Source organism: Oncorhynchus nerka, linkage group LG12, assembly GCF_034236695.1.
Source record: "Oncorhynchus nerka isolate Pitt River linkage group LG12, Oner_Uvic_2.0, whole genome shotgun sequence".
Taxonomy (NCBI): domain Eukaryota; kingdom Metazoa; phylum Chordata; class Actinopteri; order Salmoniformes; family Salmonidae; genus Oncorhynchus; species Oncorhynchus nerka.
Window position 1 is genome coordinate 84,558,367 of NC_088407.1, and position 17,582 is coordinate 84,575,948.

The window sequence follows — 17,582 nt, forward strand, 5'->3', positions numbered from 1 at the left end:
CTGGGAGCCTACCATATCTGGTCTGTCTCTGACCTCTGACCTCAGGCAGCTTTGACAGATAAAAGCTAAGAGCCAGTGTACTAACCTGTAACATAGCGTCCCCGACGAATAGCTTCCCGGTTTGATCTGCTGCAGGAGTCAAATCGTTGAGTGTCAAAGGTTAATGAAAACATTAGAAAATAATGACTAATTCCCATTCACGATGGAAATAGCAATCAATGTTCCTGTCTGCTTAATCTCCACTGACACCATAGAGCTCTCAGGAACACAGGAAACCATGAAATATGGAACTAATAAGTAATTTGCAGCAGCGATTTACAAAACAATGAAACTTCTTAACTGGTGAAAAGATTTCCATGGCTCTCTGAAGAAGGATGTTAACTTTCCTCTGGTTAATTAAAGACATGTTCGTCTCTGGTTAATTAAAGACATGTTCGTCTCTGGTTAATTAAAGACATGTTCGTCTCTGGTTAATTGAAGACATGTTCCTCTCTGGTTAATTAAAGACATGTTCCTCTCTGGTTAATTAAAGACATGTCCCTCTCTGGTTAATTAAAGACATGTCCCTCTCTGGTCAATTAAAGACATGTTCCTCTCTGGTTAATTAAAGACATGTTCGTCTCTGGTTAATTAAAGACATGTTCCTCTCTGGGTTCCTCTCCATATTCCTCTCTGGGTTATTAGAGGCAGGATGTTAACTTCCTCTCTGGGTTATTAGAGGCAGGACGTTAACTTCCTCTCTGGGTTATTAGAGGCAGGATGTTAACTTCCTCTCTGGGTTATTAGAGGCAGGATGTTAACTTCCTCTCTGGGTTATTAGAGGCAGGATGTTAACTTCCTCTCTGGGTTATTAGAGGCAGGATGTTAACTTCCTCTCTGGGTTATTAGAGGCAGGATGTTAACTTCCTCTCTGGGTTATTAGAGGCATGATGTTAACTTCCTCTCTGGGTTATTAGAGGCAGGATGTTAACTTCCTCTCTGGGTTATTAAAGACAGGATGTTAACTTCCTCTCTGGGTTATTAAAAGCAGGATGTTAACTTCCTCTCTGGGTTATTAAAGGCAGGATGTTAACTTCCTCTCTGGGTTATTAGAGGCAGGATGTTAACTTCCTCTCTGGGTTATTAAAGGCAGGATGTTAACTTCCTCTCTGGGTTATTAGAGGCAGGACGTTAACTTCCTCTCTGGGTTATTAGAGGCAGGATGTTAACTTCCTCTCTGGTTGATTAGAGGCAAGATGTTAACTTACTCTCTGGGTTATTAGAGGCATGAATTCATGCTTTCACTACCAGAAGGGGGGGGGGGTTCTAATAGCTAAGTTGAAACAGAACGTGTCTAGTTTCTATCCATTACAATTAAACCACTGATTTATACCTCATCAGCAGATTTCCATCTATACCTGAGCAACTGCATTCTGGTTTGGTAGTCATACAGTAACTGCATGACATAAAAGCAACTTAACCTAAAATGTTGTAAATTGATATCCTTCTTAACAGCAGTGCAAATGTCAGATATTTCAGTCCACATCACTGGCAGTTGATTCAGTCCACATCACTGGGAGAAACATTCAATACTTACCTGCTTGATCTTTAAACATCTTTGAAATGACCACAGGCACTTTATGCTCAGCACCGCCCTGAGAGTCACAAGAGAAAGGTCATTATTAATCACAAAGTGTAACATTTATATAAATCAATGGAAAATCTGCACTGAACAAGCAAGCTGATCAAAGTTTCCTTCCACAAAGAACTGTACGTTGATATACAGTTGAAGTCAGAAGTTTACATACCCATAAGTTGGAGTCATTAAAACTCATTTTTCAACTTCTCCACAATTTTTTTGTTAACAAACTATAGTTTTGGCAAGTCGGTTAGGACATCTACTTCGGGCATGACACAAGTAATTTGTCCAACAATTGTTTACAGGCAGATTATTTCACTTATAATTCACTGTATCACAATTTCAGTGGGTCAGAAGTTCACATACACTAAGTTGACTGTGCCTTTAAACAGCTTCGAAAATTCCAGAAAATTATGTGGCTTAGAAGCTTCTGATGGCTAATTGACATCATTTGAGTCAATTGGAGGTGTACCTGTGGATGTATTTCAAGGCCTACCTTCAAACTTAGTGCCTCTTTGCATCACGGGAAAATCTGAAGAAATCAGCCAAGACCTCAGAAAAGAATTGTAGACCTCCACAAGTCTGGTTCGTCCTTGGGAACAATTTCCAAACACCTGAAGGTACCACGTTCATCTGTACAAATAATAGTACGCAAGTATAAACACCATGGGACCACGCAGCCGTCATCCCGCTCAGGAAGAAGAAGTGTTCTGTCTCCTAGAGATGAACGTACTTTGGTGCGAATCCCAGAACAACAGCAAAGGACCTTGTGATGATGCTGGAGGAAACAGGTCCAAAAGTATCTATATCCACAGTAAAATGAGTCCTATATCGACTTAACCTGAAAGGCTGCTCAGCAAGGAAGAAGCCACTGCTCCAAAACCGCCATAAAAAGTCAGACTGCGGTTTGCAACTCCACATGGGGACAAAGATTGTACTTTCTGGAGAAATGTCCTCTGGTCTGATGAAACAAAAATAGAACTGTTTGGAGGAAAAGGAGGAGGCTTGCAAGCCGAAGAACACCATCCCAACCGTGAAGCACGGGGGTGGCAGCATCATGTTGTGGAGGTGCTTTGCTGCAGGAGGGACTGGTGCTTTTCACAAAATACATGGCATCATGAGGACGGAAATTATGTGCATATATTGGGAAAAAAACATCTCAAGACATCAGTCAGGAAGTTAAAGCTTGGTCGCAAATGGGTCTTCCAAATGGACAATGACCCCAAGCATACTTCCAAAGTTGTGGAAAAATAGCTTAAGGACAACAACTAATTGAGTTTATGTAAACTTCTGACCCACTGGGAATGTGATAAAATAAATAAAAGCTTAAATGATTCTCTCTACTATTATTCTGACATTTCGCATTCTTAAAATAAAGTGGTGATCCTAACTGACCCAAGACAGGGAATTATTTATTTGGATTAAATTATAGGAATTTTGAAAATCTGAGTTTAAAAGGACTTGGATAAGGTGTATGTAAACTTCCGACTTCAACTGTAGCAGACACAGTAACTTCCTTATCTGTACCATGTGTGAACTGTACGTTGATCTAGCAGACACAGTAACTTCCTTATCTGTACCATGTGTGAACTGTACGTTGATCTAGCAGACACAGTAACTTCCTTATCTGTACCATGTGTGAACTGTACGTTGATCTAGCAGACACAGTAACTTCCTTATCTGTACCATGTGTGAACTGTACGTTGATCTAGCAGACACAGTACCAGGAACTTCCTCATCTATACCATGTATGCATTCAAATCTCCTAATAACGGCCCAATATTTTGTATTGATGAAAATGAACCACTTACTTTTATGCTTATACCCAGACCTCCAGCTGCCTGTCTTCGGAGTACGACAGTTCTGTGCTTTAAAAAATGGGAATTGACCTTGGTAAAATAATATTGAAATATTGAAACAAGTTTGGAGTGTAACACTGTGGTGCTAAATTTCCAGTTGATAGTCTTTACGATCAAAACCATAGCATTGAAAGATACAGCATGCCTCCATAGAAAAACATAAAGAACACAGTAACAGCTTCTTATCAGGACTGGGACAAGAATCCGTCCCTGGCACTTTATACACACCAGCCCATTTCACAGTGCCTGCTGCCAACTCCCACCGGATACCATTTTTATGTCTTTGTGTCCAGTATGAAGGAAGTTCGAGGTAGTTTAGAATGCTAGTAGATACCCATAGACTTCCAGTCATTGCGCTAATGCTAGTTAGCATTGGCTGGCGAAACTACCTCTAACGTTCATACTGGACACAGAGACATAAAAATGGTATCCATGAGTTCCTTTAATTACTATTACAGGGATCCTGACTAACATTTTCCCCTGGTGTCATAACTTTTCCATCCAATTGTGTACTACAGTATGTCATAAATTTCATGTTACGTCCTGCAAAAAAATAAACAAAATCGTCTGATATGTTACGAATCCAATTCATAAAGAATCCAACTTTAAGAAGTGTAAAGAATAGACAACTGAGGTATTCAAGAAACAAGTTGCTTCATTTAACATCCAAGCAGGAATGCATGAATCAAGATATTTTGATGTGCAAACTTATACAGTGATCGTATAAGTTTACACCAGTCTCATCGTCAACAGTGAAGACGTGAATCTGGGATGCTGGCTTTCTAGGCAGAGTTGCAAAGAAAAAGCCATATCTCAGACTGGCCAATAAAAAGAAAAGATGAAGATGGAAAAAGAACACAGACACTGGACAGAGGAACTCTGCCTAGAAGGCCAGCATCCCGGAGTCACCTCTTCCTTGTTGACATTGAGATTGGTGTTTTGCGGGTAATATTTAATTAAGCTGCCAGTGGAGGACTTGTGAGGCGTCTGTTTCTCAAACGAGACACTCTCATGTACTTGTCCTCTTGTTCAGTTGTGCACCAGGGCCTCCCACCCCTCTTTCTATTTTGGTTAGAGCCCGTTTTGCGCCCCGTTATGTGAAGGGAGGAGTACCCAGCATTGTACGATATCTTTAGTTTCTTGGCAATTTCTCTCATGGAATAGCCTTCATTTCTCAGAACAAGAATAGACTGAGTTTCAGAAGAAAGTACTTTGTTCCTGGCCATTTTGAGCCAGCAATCGAACCAACACATGCTGATGCTCCAGATACTCAACAAGTCTAAAGAGGGACAGTTTTATTGCTTCTTTAAATCAGAACAACAGTTTTCAGCTGTGCTAACATAATTGGAAAAGGGTTGTCTAATGATCAATTAGCCTTTTAAAACGATAAACTTGGATTGGCTAATACAACGTGCCATTGGAACACAGGAGTGATGGTTGCTGATAATGGGCCTCTTTACACCTATTTTTATTTATTTAATTATTTATTATTTAACCAGGAAGGCTAGTTGAGAACAAGTTCTCATTTACAACTGCGACCTGGCCAAGATAATGCAAAGCAATGCGACACAAAGAACAACACAAAGTTACACATGGAATAAACAAGCGTACAGTCAATAACATAAAAAATAGTCTATATACAGTGAGTGCAAATGGAGTGATGAGGTATGGCAATAAATAGGCCATAATAGCAAAGTAATTACAATTTAGCAAATTAACACTGGAATGATAGATGAGCCGATGGTGATGTGCAAGTAGAAATACTGATGTGCAAAAGAGCAGAAAAGTAAATAAAAACAATATGGGGATGAGGTAGGTAGATTGGATCGGCTATTTACAGATGGGCTATGAACAGCTGCAGCGATCGGTTAGCTGCTCAGACAGTTGATGTTTAAAGTTGGTGAGGGAAATATAAGTCTCCAGCTTCAGCAATTTTTGCAATTCGTTCCAGTCATTAGCAGCAGAGAACTGGAAGGAAAGGCGGCCAAAGCAGGTGTTGGCTTTGGGGATGACCAGTGACATATACCTGCTGGAGCGCGTGCTACGGGTGGGTGTTGTTATCGTGACCAGTGTAGATATTCCATAAAAAAATCTGCAGTTTTCAGCTACAATAGTCATTTACAACATAAACAATGTCTACACCCTATTTCTGATCAATTTCATGTTATTTTAATGGACAAAAACATATTTTCTCTTTCAAAAACAAGGCCTCAACACCTCAGAAAGTGGAAACTCAAAACACACTATCTAGATTAGAGATGAAACGGTATGAAAATGTCATATCACGATTATGGTGACCAAAATGATCACGGTAATCAGTATTATCAGTGTTTATTGTTAAAACGTGCTGGAAATGTTCAAAAAGTACTGATACACTGAAATCATTTCACCAAGTTTTATATTGAAAACCAACCAATAAACTTTTTGTGTGCATAAACATTAAAATAATATCAATAATTTTAAAGATGGCACCATGTGTCCATGAGACGTAAAAGTTTCCCTAGTGCAGAACACAACCTTAAGTAAACAAATCAAATGTGCATATAAAAGCAAGTAAAGCAATGTGAATGTTAGAACAATACAACCATATGTAAACACAGCCTGTGTGGATGTGTTGACATTAAAACAACAACACAAAATATGTAAACAAATCCAGTGCAGTACTGATTGTATGTCCGTTCTCTCCTTCATAAAGACATAAGGTGCTGCTGGTCTAACATCCTGTATATCTGTTCTCTCCTTCATAAAGACATAAGGTGCTGCTGGCCTAACATCCTGTATGTATGTTCTCTCCTTCATAAAGACATAAGGTGCTGCTGGTCTAACATCCTGAATGTATGTTCTCTCCTTCATAAAGACATAAGGTGCTGCTGGTCTAACATCCTGTATATCTGTTCTCTCCTTCATAAAGACATAAGGTGCTGCTGGCCTAACATCCTGTATGTATGTTCTCTCCTTCATAAAGACATAAGGTGCTGCTGGTCTAACATCCTGAATGTATGTTCTCTCCTTCATAAAGACATAAGGTGCTGCTGGTCTAACATCCTGAATGTATGTTCTCTCCTTCATAAAGACATAAGGTGCTGCTGGTCTAACATCCTGTATATCTGTTCTCTCCTTCATAAAGACATAAGGTGCTGCTGGCCTAACATCCTGTATGTATGTTCTCTCCTTCATAAAGACATAAGGTGCTGCTGGTCTAACATCCTGTATATCTGTTCTCTCCTTCATAAAGACATAAGGTGCTGCTGGCCTAACATCCTGTATGTATGTTCTCTCCTTCATAAAGACATAAGGTGCTGCTGGCCTAACATCCTGTATGTATGTTCTCTCCTTCATAAAGAACAAGGTGCTGCTGGTCTAACATCCTGTATGTCTGTTCTCTCCTTCATAAAGACATAAGGTGCTGCTGGCCTAACATCCTGTATGGATGCATCTTTGTTCACTTGAGATTGAAATGTAAAAATGTCAGCATATTGACTTTGTCCGGTTTAAGTACTGATCAGCGAGGGGAGACAATTTGCCCGCCGGCACTGAACACACTCTCTGATGTCACGCTGGTTGCTGGGATGCACAAAAGCTTCCTGGCAACCCTGGCAAGGAGAGGCAGCTCTGATGCAGGGCCCCTCCACAACACCAGTGGATCCTCTTCTGCTGGAATGGTTGGCAGAGACAGGTAGACCTTGATCTCTTCTTTCATTTTGTCTTCTGGAGAGGTCAGAATCTGACCCTCTTCGCCTCTCTGCTACCTTGTTGAGGTAATCTTTCTCAGTAACCCAGCCAGGCCTTTCCCCTCTACTGCCTTGTTGAGGTGATCTTTCTCAGTAACCCAGCCAGGCCATCTCATTATCCTTCTCATCTCCCTATCATCTCCCTGGGCAGGGATGACTGTGTATCATCTCCCTGGTCAGGGATGGCTCCGTATCCTTTTCATCTCCCTGGTCAGGGATGGCTCTGTATCATCTCCCTGGTCAGGGATGGCTCCGTATCCTTTTCATCTCCCTGGTCAGGGATGACTGTGTATCATCTCCCTGGTCAGGGATGGCTCTGTATCATCTCCCTGGTCAGGGATGGCTCTGTATCATCTCCCTGGTCAGGGATGGCTCCGTATCCTTTTCATCTCCCTGGTCAGGGATGACTGTGTATCATCTCCCTGGTCAGGGATGGCTCTGTATCATCTCCCTGGTCAGGGATGGCTCTGTATCATCTCCCTGGTCAGGGATGACTGTGTATCATCTCCCTGGGCAGGGATGGCTCTGTATCATCTCCCTGGTCAGGGATGGCTCCGTATCATCTCCCTGGTCAGGGATGGCTCCGTATCCTTTTCATCTCCCTGGTCAGGGATGACTGTGTATCATCTCCCTGGTCAGGGATGGCTCCGTATCCTTTTCATCTCCCTGGTCAGGGATGACTGTGTATCATCTCCCTGGTCAGGGATGGCTCCGTATCCTTTTCATCTCCCTGGTCAGGGATGGCTCTGTATCATCTCCCTGGTCAGGGATGGCTCCGTATCCTTTTCATCTCCCTGGTCAGGGATGACTGTGTATCATCTCCCTGGTCAGGGATGGCTCCGTATCCTTTTCATCTCCCTGGTCAGGGATGACTGTGTATCATCTCCCTGGTCAGGGATGACTGTGTATCATCTCCCTGGTCAGGGATGGCTCCGTATCCTTTTCATCTCCCTGGTCAGGGATGGCTCTGTATCCTTTTCATCTCCCTGGTCAGGGATGGCTCCGTATCCTTTTCCTCTCCCTGGTCAGGGATGGCTCCGTATCCTTTTCATCTCCCTGGTCAGGGATGGCTCTGTATCCTTTTCCTCTCCCTGGTCAGGGATGGCTCCGTATCCTTTTCATCTCCCTGGTCAGGGATGGCTCTGTATCCTTTTCCTCTCCCTGGTCAGGGATGGCTCTGTATCCTTTTCCTCTCCCTGGTCAGGGATGGCTCCGTATCCTTTTCATCTCCCTGGTCAGGGATGGCTCCGTATCCTTTTCATCTCCCTGGTCAGGGATGGCTCCGTATCCTTTTCATCTCCCTGGTCAGGGATGGCTCTGTATCATTTTCATCTCTATCAGGGATGGCTCTGTATCCTTTTCATCTCCTTGGTCAGGGATGGCTCCGTATCTTTTTCATCTCCTTCATCAGGGATGGCTCTGTATCCTTTTCATCTCCCTGGTCAGGGATGGCTCTGTATCCTTATCATCTCCCTGGTCAGGGATGGCTCCGTATCATCTCCCTGGTCAGGGATGACTCCGTATCCTTTTCATCTCCCTGGTCAGGGATGACTCCGTATCCTTTTCATCTCCTTCATCAGGGATGGCTCTGTATCCTTTTCATCTCCCCGGTCAGGGATGGCTCCGTATCCTTTTCATCTCCCTGGTCAGGGATGGCTCCGTATCATCTCCTTGGTCAGAGATGGCTCCGTATCCTTTTCATCTCCTTGGTCAGGGATGGCTCTGTATCCTTTTCATCTCCCTGGTCAGTGATGGCTCCGTATCATCTCCTTGGTCAGAGATGGCTCCGTATCCTTTTGATCTCCCTGGTCAGTGATGGCTCCGTATCATCTCCTTGGTCAGGGATGGCTCCGTATCATCTCCTTGGTCAGGGATGGCTCCGTATCATCTCCTTGGTCAGTGATGGCTCCGTATCATCTCCTTGGTCAGGGATGGCTCCGTATCATCTCCTTGGTCAGGGATGGCTCCGTATCATCTCCTTGGTCAGGGATGGCTCCGTATCATCTCCCTGGTCAGGGATGGCTCCGTATCATCTCCTTGGTCAGGGATGGCTCCGTATCATCTCCTTGGTCAGGGATGGCTCCGTATCATCTCCTTGGTCAGTGATGGCTCCGTATAATCTCCTTGGTCAGGGATGGCTCCGTATCCTTTTCATCTCCCTGGTCAGTGATGGCTCCATATCATCTCCTTGGTCAGTGATGGCTCCGTATCATCTCCTTGGTCAGGGATGGCTCCGTATCATCTCCTTGGTCAGTGATGGCTCCGTATCATCTCCTTGTTCAGGGATGGCTCTGTATCCTTTTCATCTCCTTGGTCAGGGATGGCTTCGTATCCTTATCATCTCCTTGGTCAGGGATGGCTCCGTATCCTTTTCCTCTCCTTGGTCAGGGATGGCTCCGTATCCTTTTCATCTCCCTGGTCAGGGATGGCTCTGTATCCTTTTCATCTCCCTAGTCAGTGATGGCTTCGTATCATCTCCTTGGTCAGGGATGGCTCTGTATCCTTTTCCTCTCCTTGGTCAGGGATGGCTCCGTATCCTTTTCATCTCCTTGGTCAGGGATGGCTCCGTATCCTTTTCCTCTCCTTGGTCAGGGATGGCTCCGTATCATCTCCTTGGTCAGGAATGGCTCCGTATCATCTCCTTGGTCAGTGATGGCTCCGTATCATCTCCTTGGTCAGGGATGTCTCCGTATCATCTCCCTGGTCAGGGATGTCTCCGTATCATCTCCTTGGTCAGGGATGGCTCCGTATCATCTCCTTGGTCAGGGATGTCTCCGTATCATCTCCTTGGTCAGGGATGGCTCCGTATCATCTCCTTGGTCAGGGATGGCTCCGTATCATCTCCTTGGTCAGTGATGGCTCCGTATCATCTCCCTGGTCAGGGATGGCTCCGTATCATCTCCTTGGTCAGGGATGGCTCCGTATCATCTCCTTGGTCAGGGATGGCTCCGTATCATCTCCTTGGTCAGTGATGGCTCCGTATCATCTCCTTGGTCAGTGATGGCTCCGTATCATCTCCTTGGTCAGGGATGGCTTCGTATCCTTTTCATCTCCCTGGTCAGTGATGGCTCCGTATCATCTCCTTTGTCAGTGATGGCTCCGTATCATCTCCTTGGTCAGGGATGGCTCCGTATCATCTCCTTGGTCAATGATGGCTCCGTATCATCTCCTTGGTCAGGGATGGCTCCGTATCCTTTTCATCTCCATGGTCAATGATGGCTCCGTATCATCTACTTGGTCAGGGATAGCTCCGTATCCTTTTCATCTCCCTGGTCAGTGATGGCTCCGTATCATCTCCCTGGTAAGGGATGCCTCCGTATCCTTTTCATCTCCCTGCTCAAGGATGGCTCCGTATCATCTCCCTGGTCAGGGATGGCTCCGTATCATCTCCCTGGTCAGTGATGGCTCCGTATCATCTCCCTGGTCAGGGATGGCTCCGTATCCTTTTCATCTCCCTGGTCAGGGATGGCTCCGTATCCTTTTCATCTCCCTGGTCAGGGATGGCTCCGTATCCTTTTCATCTCCCTGGTCAGGGATGGCTCCGTTTAGCTCCCTGGTCAGAGATGGCTCCATATCATCTCCCTGGTCAGTGATGGCTCCGTATCATCTCCCTGGTCAGGGATGGCTCCGTATCCTTTTCATCTCCCTGGTCAGGGATGGCGCCGTATCCTTTTCATCTCCCTGGTCAGGGATGGCTCCGTATCATCTCCCTGGTCAGGGATGGCTCCGTATCATCTCCCTGGTCAGGGATGGCTCTGTATCCTGTTCATCTCCCTGGTCAGGGATGGCTCCGTATCATCTCCCTGGTCAGTGATGGCTCCATATCATCTCCCTGGTCAGGGATGGCTCCGTATCCTTTTCATCTCCCTGCTCAGGAATGGCTCCGTATCATCTCCCTGGTCAGGTATGGCTCCGTATCATCTCCCTGGTCACTGATGGCTCTGTATCATCTCCCTGGTCAGGGATGGCTCCGTATCGTTTTCATCTCCCTGGTCAGGGATGGCTCCGTATCATCTCCCTGGTCAGGGATGGCTCCGTATCCTTTTCATCTCCCTGGTCAGTGATGGCTCCGTATCATCTCCCTGGTCAGTGATGGCTCCATATCATCTCCCTGGTCAGGGATGGCTCCGTATCATCTCCCTGGTCAGGGATGGCTCCGTATCCTTTTCATCTCCCTGGTCAGGGATGGCTCCGTATCATCTCCCTGGTCAGGGATGGCTCCGTATCATCTCCCTGGTCAGTGATGGCTCCATATTATTTTCATCTCCCTGGTCAGGGATGGCTTCGTATCATCTCCCTGGTCAGGGATGGCTCCGTATCATCTCCCTGGTCAGGGATGGCTCCGTATCATCTCCCTGGTCAGGGATGGCTCCATATCCTTTTCATCTCCCTGGTCAGGGATGGCTCCGTATCATCTCCCTGGTCAGGGATGGCTCCGTATCCTTTTCATCTCCCTAGTCAGGGATGGCTCCGTATCATCTCCCTGGTCAGTGATGGCTCCATATCATCTCCCTGGTCAGGGATGGCTCCGTATCCTTTTCATCTCCTTGGTCAGTGATAGCTCCGTATCATCTCCTTGGTCAGGGATGGCTCCGTATCATCTCCTTGGTCAGTGATGGCTCCGTATCATCTCCTTGGTCAGTGATGGCTCCGTATCATCTCCTTGGTCAGTGATGGCTCCGTATCATCTCCTTGGTCAGGGATGGCTCCGTATCATCTCCTTGGTCAGGGATGGCTCCGTATCATCTCCTTGGTCAGGGATGGCTCCGTATCATCTCCTTGGTCAGGGATGGCTCCGTATCATCTCCTTGGTCAGTGATGGCTCCGTATCATCTCCTTGCTCAGGGATGGCTCCGTATCCTTTTCATCTCCCTGGTCAATGATGGCTCCGTATCATCTCCTTGGTCAGGGATGGCTCCGTATCCTTTTCATCTCCCTGGTCAGTGATGGCTCCGTATCATCTCCCTGGTCAATGATGGCTCCGTATCCTTTTCATCTCCCTGGTCAGGGATGGCTCCGTATCCTTTTCATCTCCCTGGTCAGGGATGGCTCCGTATCATCTCCCTGGTCAGTGATGGCTCCGTATCATCTCCCTGGTCAGGGATGGCTCCGTATCCTTTTCATCTCCCTGGTCAGGGATGGCTCCGTATCATCTCCCTGGTCAGGGATGGCTCCGTATCATCTCCCTGGTCAGGGATGGCTCTGTATCCTGTTCATCTCCCTGGTCAGGGATGGCTCCGTATCATCTCCCTGGTCAGTGATGGCTCCATATCATCTCCCTGGTCAGGGATGGCTCCGTATCCTTTTCATCTCCCTGGTCAGGGATGGCTCCGTATCATCTCCCTGGTCAGTGATGGCTCCATATCATCTCCCTGGTCAGGGATGGCTCCGTATCATCTCCCTGGTCAGGGATGGCTCCGTATCCTTTTCATCTCCCTGGTCAATGATGGCTCCGTATCATCTCCCTGGTCAGGGATGGCTCCGTATCATCTCCCTGGTCAGTGATGGCTCCATATTATTTTCATCTCCCTGGTCAGGGATGGCTTCGTATCATCTCCCTGGTCAGGGATGGCTCCGTATCATCTCCCTGGTCAGGGATGGCTCCGTATCATCTCCCTGGTCAGGGATGGCTCCATATCCTTTTCATCTCCCTGGTCAGGGATGGCTCCGTATCCTTTTCATCTCCCTAGTCAGGGATGGCTCCGTATCATCTCCCTGGTCAGTGATGGCTCCATATCATCTCCCTGGTCAGGGATGGCTCCGTATCCTTTTCATCTCCTTGGTCAGTGATAGCTCCGTATCATCTCCTTGGTCAGGGATGGCTCCGTATCATCTCCTTGGTCAGTGATGGCTCCGTATCATCTCCTTGGTCAGTGATGGCTCCGTATCATCTCCTTGGTCAGGGATGGCTCCGTATCATCTCCTTGGTCAGGGATGGCTCGTATCATCTCCTTGGTCAGGGATGGCTATCATCTCCTTGGTCAGTGATGGCTCCGTATCATCTCCTTGCTCAGGGATGGCTCTGTATCCTTTTCATCTCCCTGGTCAATGATGGCTCCGTATCATCTCCTTGGTCAGGGATGGCTCCGTATCCTTTTCATCTCCCTGGTCAGTGATGGCTCCGTATCATCTCCCTGGTCAATGATGGCTCCGTATCCTTTTCATCTCCCTGGTCAGGGATGGCTCCGTATCCTTTTCATCTCCCTGGTCAGGGATGGCTCCGTATCATCTCCCTGGTCAGTGATGGCTCCGTATCATCTCCCTGGTCAGGGATGGCTCCGTATCCTTTTCATCTCCCTGGTCAGGGATGGCTCCGTATCATCTCCCTGGTCAGGGATGGCTCCGTATCATCTCCCTGGTCAGGGATGGCTCTGTATCCTGTTCATCTCCCTGGTCAGGGATGGCTCCGTATCATCTCCCTGGTCAGTGATGGCTCCATATCATCTCCCTGGTCAGGGATGGCTCCGTATCCTTTTCATCTCCCTGGTCAGGGATGGCTCCGTATCATCTCCCTGGTCAGTGATGGCTCCATATCATCTCCCTGCTCAGGGATGGCTCCGTATCGTTTTCATCTCCCTGGTCAGGGATGGCTCCGTATCATCTCCCTGGTCAGGGATGGCTCCGTATCCTTTTCATCTCCCTGGTCAGTGATGGCTCCGTATCATCTCCCTGGTCAGTGATGGCTCCATATCATCTCCCTGGTCAGGGATGGCTCCGTATCATCTCCCTGGTCAGGGATGGCTCCGTATCCTTTTCATCTCCCTGGTCAGGGATGGCTCCGTATCATCTCCCTGGTCAGGGATGGCTCCGTATCATCTCCCTGGTCAGGGATGGCTCCGTATCATCTCCCTGGTCAGGGATGGCTCCATATTATTTTCATCTCCCTGGTCAGGGATGGCTCCGTATCATCTCCCTGGTCAGGGATGGCTCCGTATCATCTCCCTGGTCAGGGATGGCCCCGTATCCTTTTCATCTCCCTGGTCAGGGATGGCTCCGTATCCTTTTCATCTCCCTGGTCAGGGATGGCTCCGTATCATCTCCCTGGTCAGGGATGGCTCCGTATCATCTCCCTGGTCAGGGATGGCTCCATATCCTTTTCATCTCCCTGGTCAGGGATGGCTCCGTATCCTTTTCATCTCCCTGGTCAGGGATGGCTCCGTATCATCTCCCTGGTCAGGGATGGCTCCGTATCATCTCCCTGGTCAGGGATGGCTCCATATCCTTTTCATCTCCCTGGTCAGGGATGGCTCCGTATCCTTTTCATCTCCCTAGTCAGGGATGGCTCCGTATCATCTCCCTGGTCAGTGATGGCTCCATATCATCTCCCTGGTCAGGGATGGCTCCGTATCATCTCCTTGGTCAGTGATAGCTCCGTATCATCTCCTTGGTCAGGGATGGCTCCGTATCATCTCCTTGGTCAGTGATGGCTCCGTATCATCTCCTTGGTCAGTGATGGCTCCGTATCATCTCCTTGGTCAGGGATGGCTCCGTATCATCTCCTTGGTCAGGGATGGCTCCGTATCATCTCCTTGGTCAGGGATGGCTCCGTATCATCTCCTTGGTCAGGGATGGCTCCGTATCATCTCCTTGGTCAGGGATGGCTCCGTATCATCTCCTTGGTCAGTGATGGCTCCGTATCATCTCCTTGCTCAGGGATGGCTCCGTATCCTTTTCATCTCCCTGGTCAGGGATGGCTCCGTATCATCTCCCTGGTCAGGGATGGCTCCGTATCATCTCCCTGGTCAGGGATGGCTACGTATCCTTTTCATCTCCCTGGTCAGGGATGGCTCCGTATCCTTTTCATCTCCCTGGTCAGGGATGGCTCCGTATCATCTCCCTGGTCAGAGATGGCTCCGTATCATCTCCCTGGTCAGAGATGGCTCCGTATCATCTCCCTGGTCAGAGATGGCTCCGTATCATCTCCCTGGTCAGTGATGGCTCCGTATCATCTCCCTGGTCAGGGATGGCTCCGTATCATCTCCCTGGTCAGGGATGGCTCCGTATCCTTTTTATCTCCCTGGTCAGGGATGGCTCCGTATCATCTCCCTGGTCAGTGATGGCTCCGTATCATCTCCCTGGTCAATGATGGCTCCGTATCATCTCCCTGGTCAGGGATGGCTCCGTATCCTTTTCATCTCCCTGCTCAGGGATGGCTCCGTATCATCTCCCTGGTCAGGGATGGCTCCGTATCATCTCCCTGGTCAGGGATGGCTCCGTATCATCTCCCTGGTCAGGGATGGCTCCGTATCCTTTTCATCTCCCTGGTCAGGGATGGCTCCGTATCCTTTTCATCTCCCTGGTCAGGGATGGCTCCGTATCATCTCCCTGGTCAGGGATGGCTCCATATCATCTCCTTGGTCAGGGATAGCTCCATATCATCTCCCTGGTCAGTGATGGCTCCGTATCATCTCCCTGGTCAGGGATGGCTCCGTATCATCTCCCTGGTCAGTGATGGCTCCGTATCATCTCCCTGGTCAGTGATGGCTCCGTATCATCTCCCTGGTCAGGGATGGCTCCGTATCATCTCCCTGGTCAGTGATGGCTCCGTATCATCTCCCTGGTCAGTGATGGCTCCGTATCATCTCCCTGGTCATTGATGTCTCCATATCATCTCCCTGGTCAGTGATGGCTCCGTATCATCTCCTGGTCAGTGATGGCTCCGTATCATCTCCCTGGTCATTGATGTCTCCATATCATCTCCCTGGTCAGTGATGGCTCCATATCATCTCCCTGGTCAGTGATGGCTCCATATCATCTCCCTGGTCAGTGATGGCTCCATATCATCTCCCTGGTCAGGGATGGCTCCATATCATCTCCCTGGTCAGGGATGGCTCAGTATCCTTTTCCACCAGAACATCACGTGTGACGTAGTCCAGAAGTGGCTTGATGGCTGACAGTGTCACTCGTGTCTCTGAGGCAAGTGCATCTATAAACTTCCGTATCATCTCCTTGGTCAGTGATGGCTCCGTATCATCTCCCTGGTCAGGGATGGCTCCGTATCATCTCCCTGGTCAGTGATGGCTCCGTATCATCTCCCTGGTCAGTGATGGCTCCGTATCATCTCCCTGGTCATTGATGTCTCCATATCATCTCCCTGGTCAGTGATGGCTCCGTATCATCTCCCTGGTCAGTGATGGCTCCATATCATCTCCCTGGTCATTGATGTCTCCATATCATCTCCCTGGTCAGTGATGGCTCCATATCATCTCCCTGGTCAGTGATGGCTCCATATCATCTCCCTGGTCAGTGATGGCTCCATATCATCTCCCTGGTCAGGGATGGCTCCATATCATCTCCCTGGTCAGGGATGGCTCAGTATCCTTTTCCACCAGAACATCACGTGTGACGTAGTCCAGAAGTGGCTTGATGGCTGACAGTGTCACTCGTGTCTCTGAGGCAAGTGCATCTATAAACTTCCGTATCATCTCCTTGGTCAGTGATGGCTCCGTATCATCTCCTTGGTCAGTGATGGCTCCGTATCATCTCCTTGGTCAGGGATGGCTCCGTATCATCTCCTTGGTCAGGGATGGCTCCGTATCATCTCCTTGGTCAGGGATGGCTCCGTATCATCTCCTTGGTCAGGGATGGCTCCGTATCATCTCCTTGGTCAGTGATGGCTCCGTATCATCTCCTTGCTCAGGGATGGCTCTGTATCCTTTTCATCTCCCTGGTCAATGATGGCTCCGTATCATCTCCTTGGTCAGGGATGGCTCCGTATCCTTTTCATCTCCCTGGTCAGTGATGGCTCCGTATCATCTCCCTGGTCAATGATGGCTCCGTATCCTTTTCATCTCCCTGGTCAGGGATGGCTCCGTATCCTTTTCATCTCCCTGGTCAGGGATGGCTCCGTATCATCTCCCTGGTCAGTGATGGCTCCGTATCATCTCCCTGGTCAGGGATGGCTCCGTATCCTTTTCATCTCCCTGGTCAGGGATGGCTCCGTATCATCTCCCTGGTCAGGGATGGCTCCGTATCATCTCCCTGGTCAGGGATGGCTCTGTATCCTGTTCATCTCCCTGGTCAGGGATGGCTCCGTATCATCTCCCTGGTCAGTGATGGCTCCATATCATCTCCCTGGTCAGGGATGGCTCCGTATCCTTTTCATCTCCCTGGTCAGGGATGGCTCCGTATCATCTCCCTGGTCAGTGATGGCTCCATATCATCTCCCTGCTCAGGGATGGCTCCGTATCGTTTTCATCTCCCTGGTCAGGGATGGCTCCGTATCATCTCCCTGGTCAGGGATGGCTCCGTATCCTTTTCATCTCCCTGGTCAGTGATGGCTCCGTATCATCTCCCTGGTCAGTGATGGCTCCATATCATCTCCCTGGTCAGGGATGGCTCCGTATCATCTCCCTGGTCAGGGATGGCTCCGTA

At 48.2% G+C, this 17,582-nt stretch overlaps 1 protein-coding gene across 2 annotated transcripts in view; it reads right to left on the bottom strand.

The window, feature by feature from the left end:
- Positions 1-17,582, bottom strand: part of sntg2 (syntrophin, gamma 2) — an 86,609-nt gene that overhangs the window by 44,765 nt on the left and 24,262 nt on the right. The window contains exons 3-5 of one of the 2 annotated variants that reach the window (XM_065025885.1): positions 3,430-3,486; positions 1,577-1,634; positions 86-129 (exon numbers count right to left, since the gene is read on the bottom strand). In XM_065025885.1, coding sequence (XP_064881957.1) covers positions 86-129; positions 1,577-1,634; positions 3,430-3,486 — 159 coding nt within the window. The remainder of the gene's footprint in view (positions 1-85; positions 130-1,576; positions 1,635-3,429; positions 3,487-17,582) is intronic. The other variant, XM_065025884.1, reaches the window with a different exon arrangement.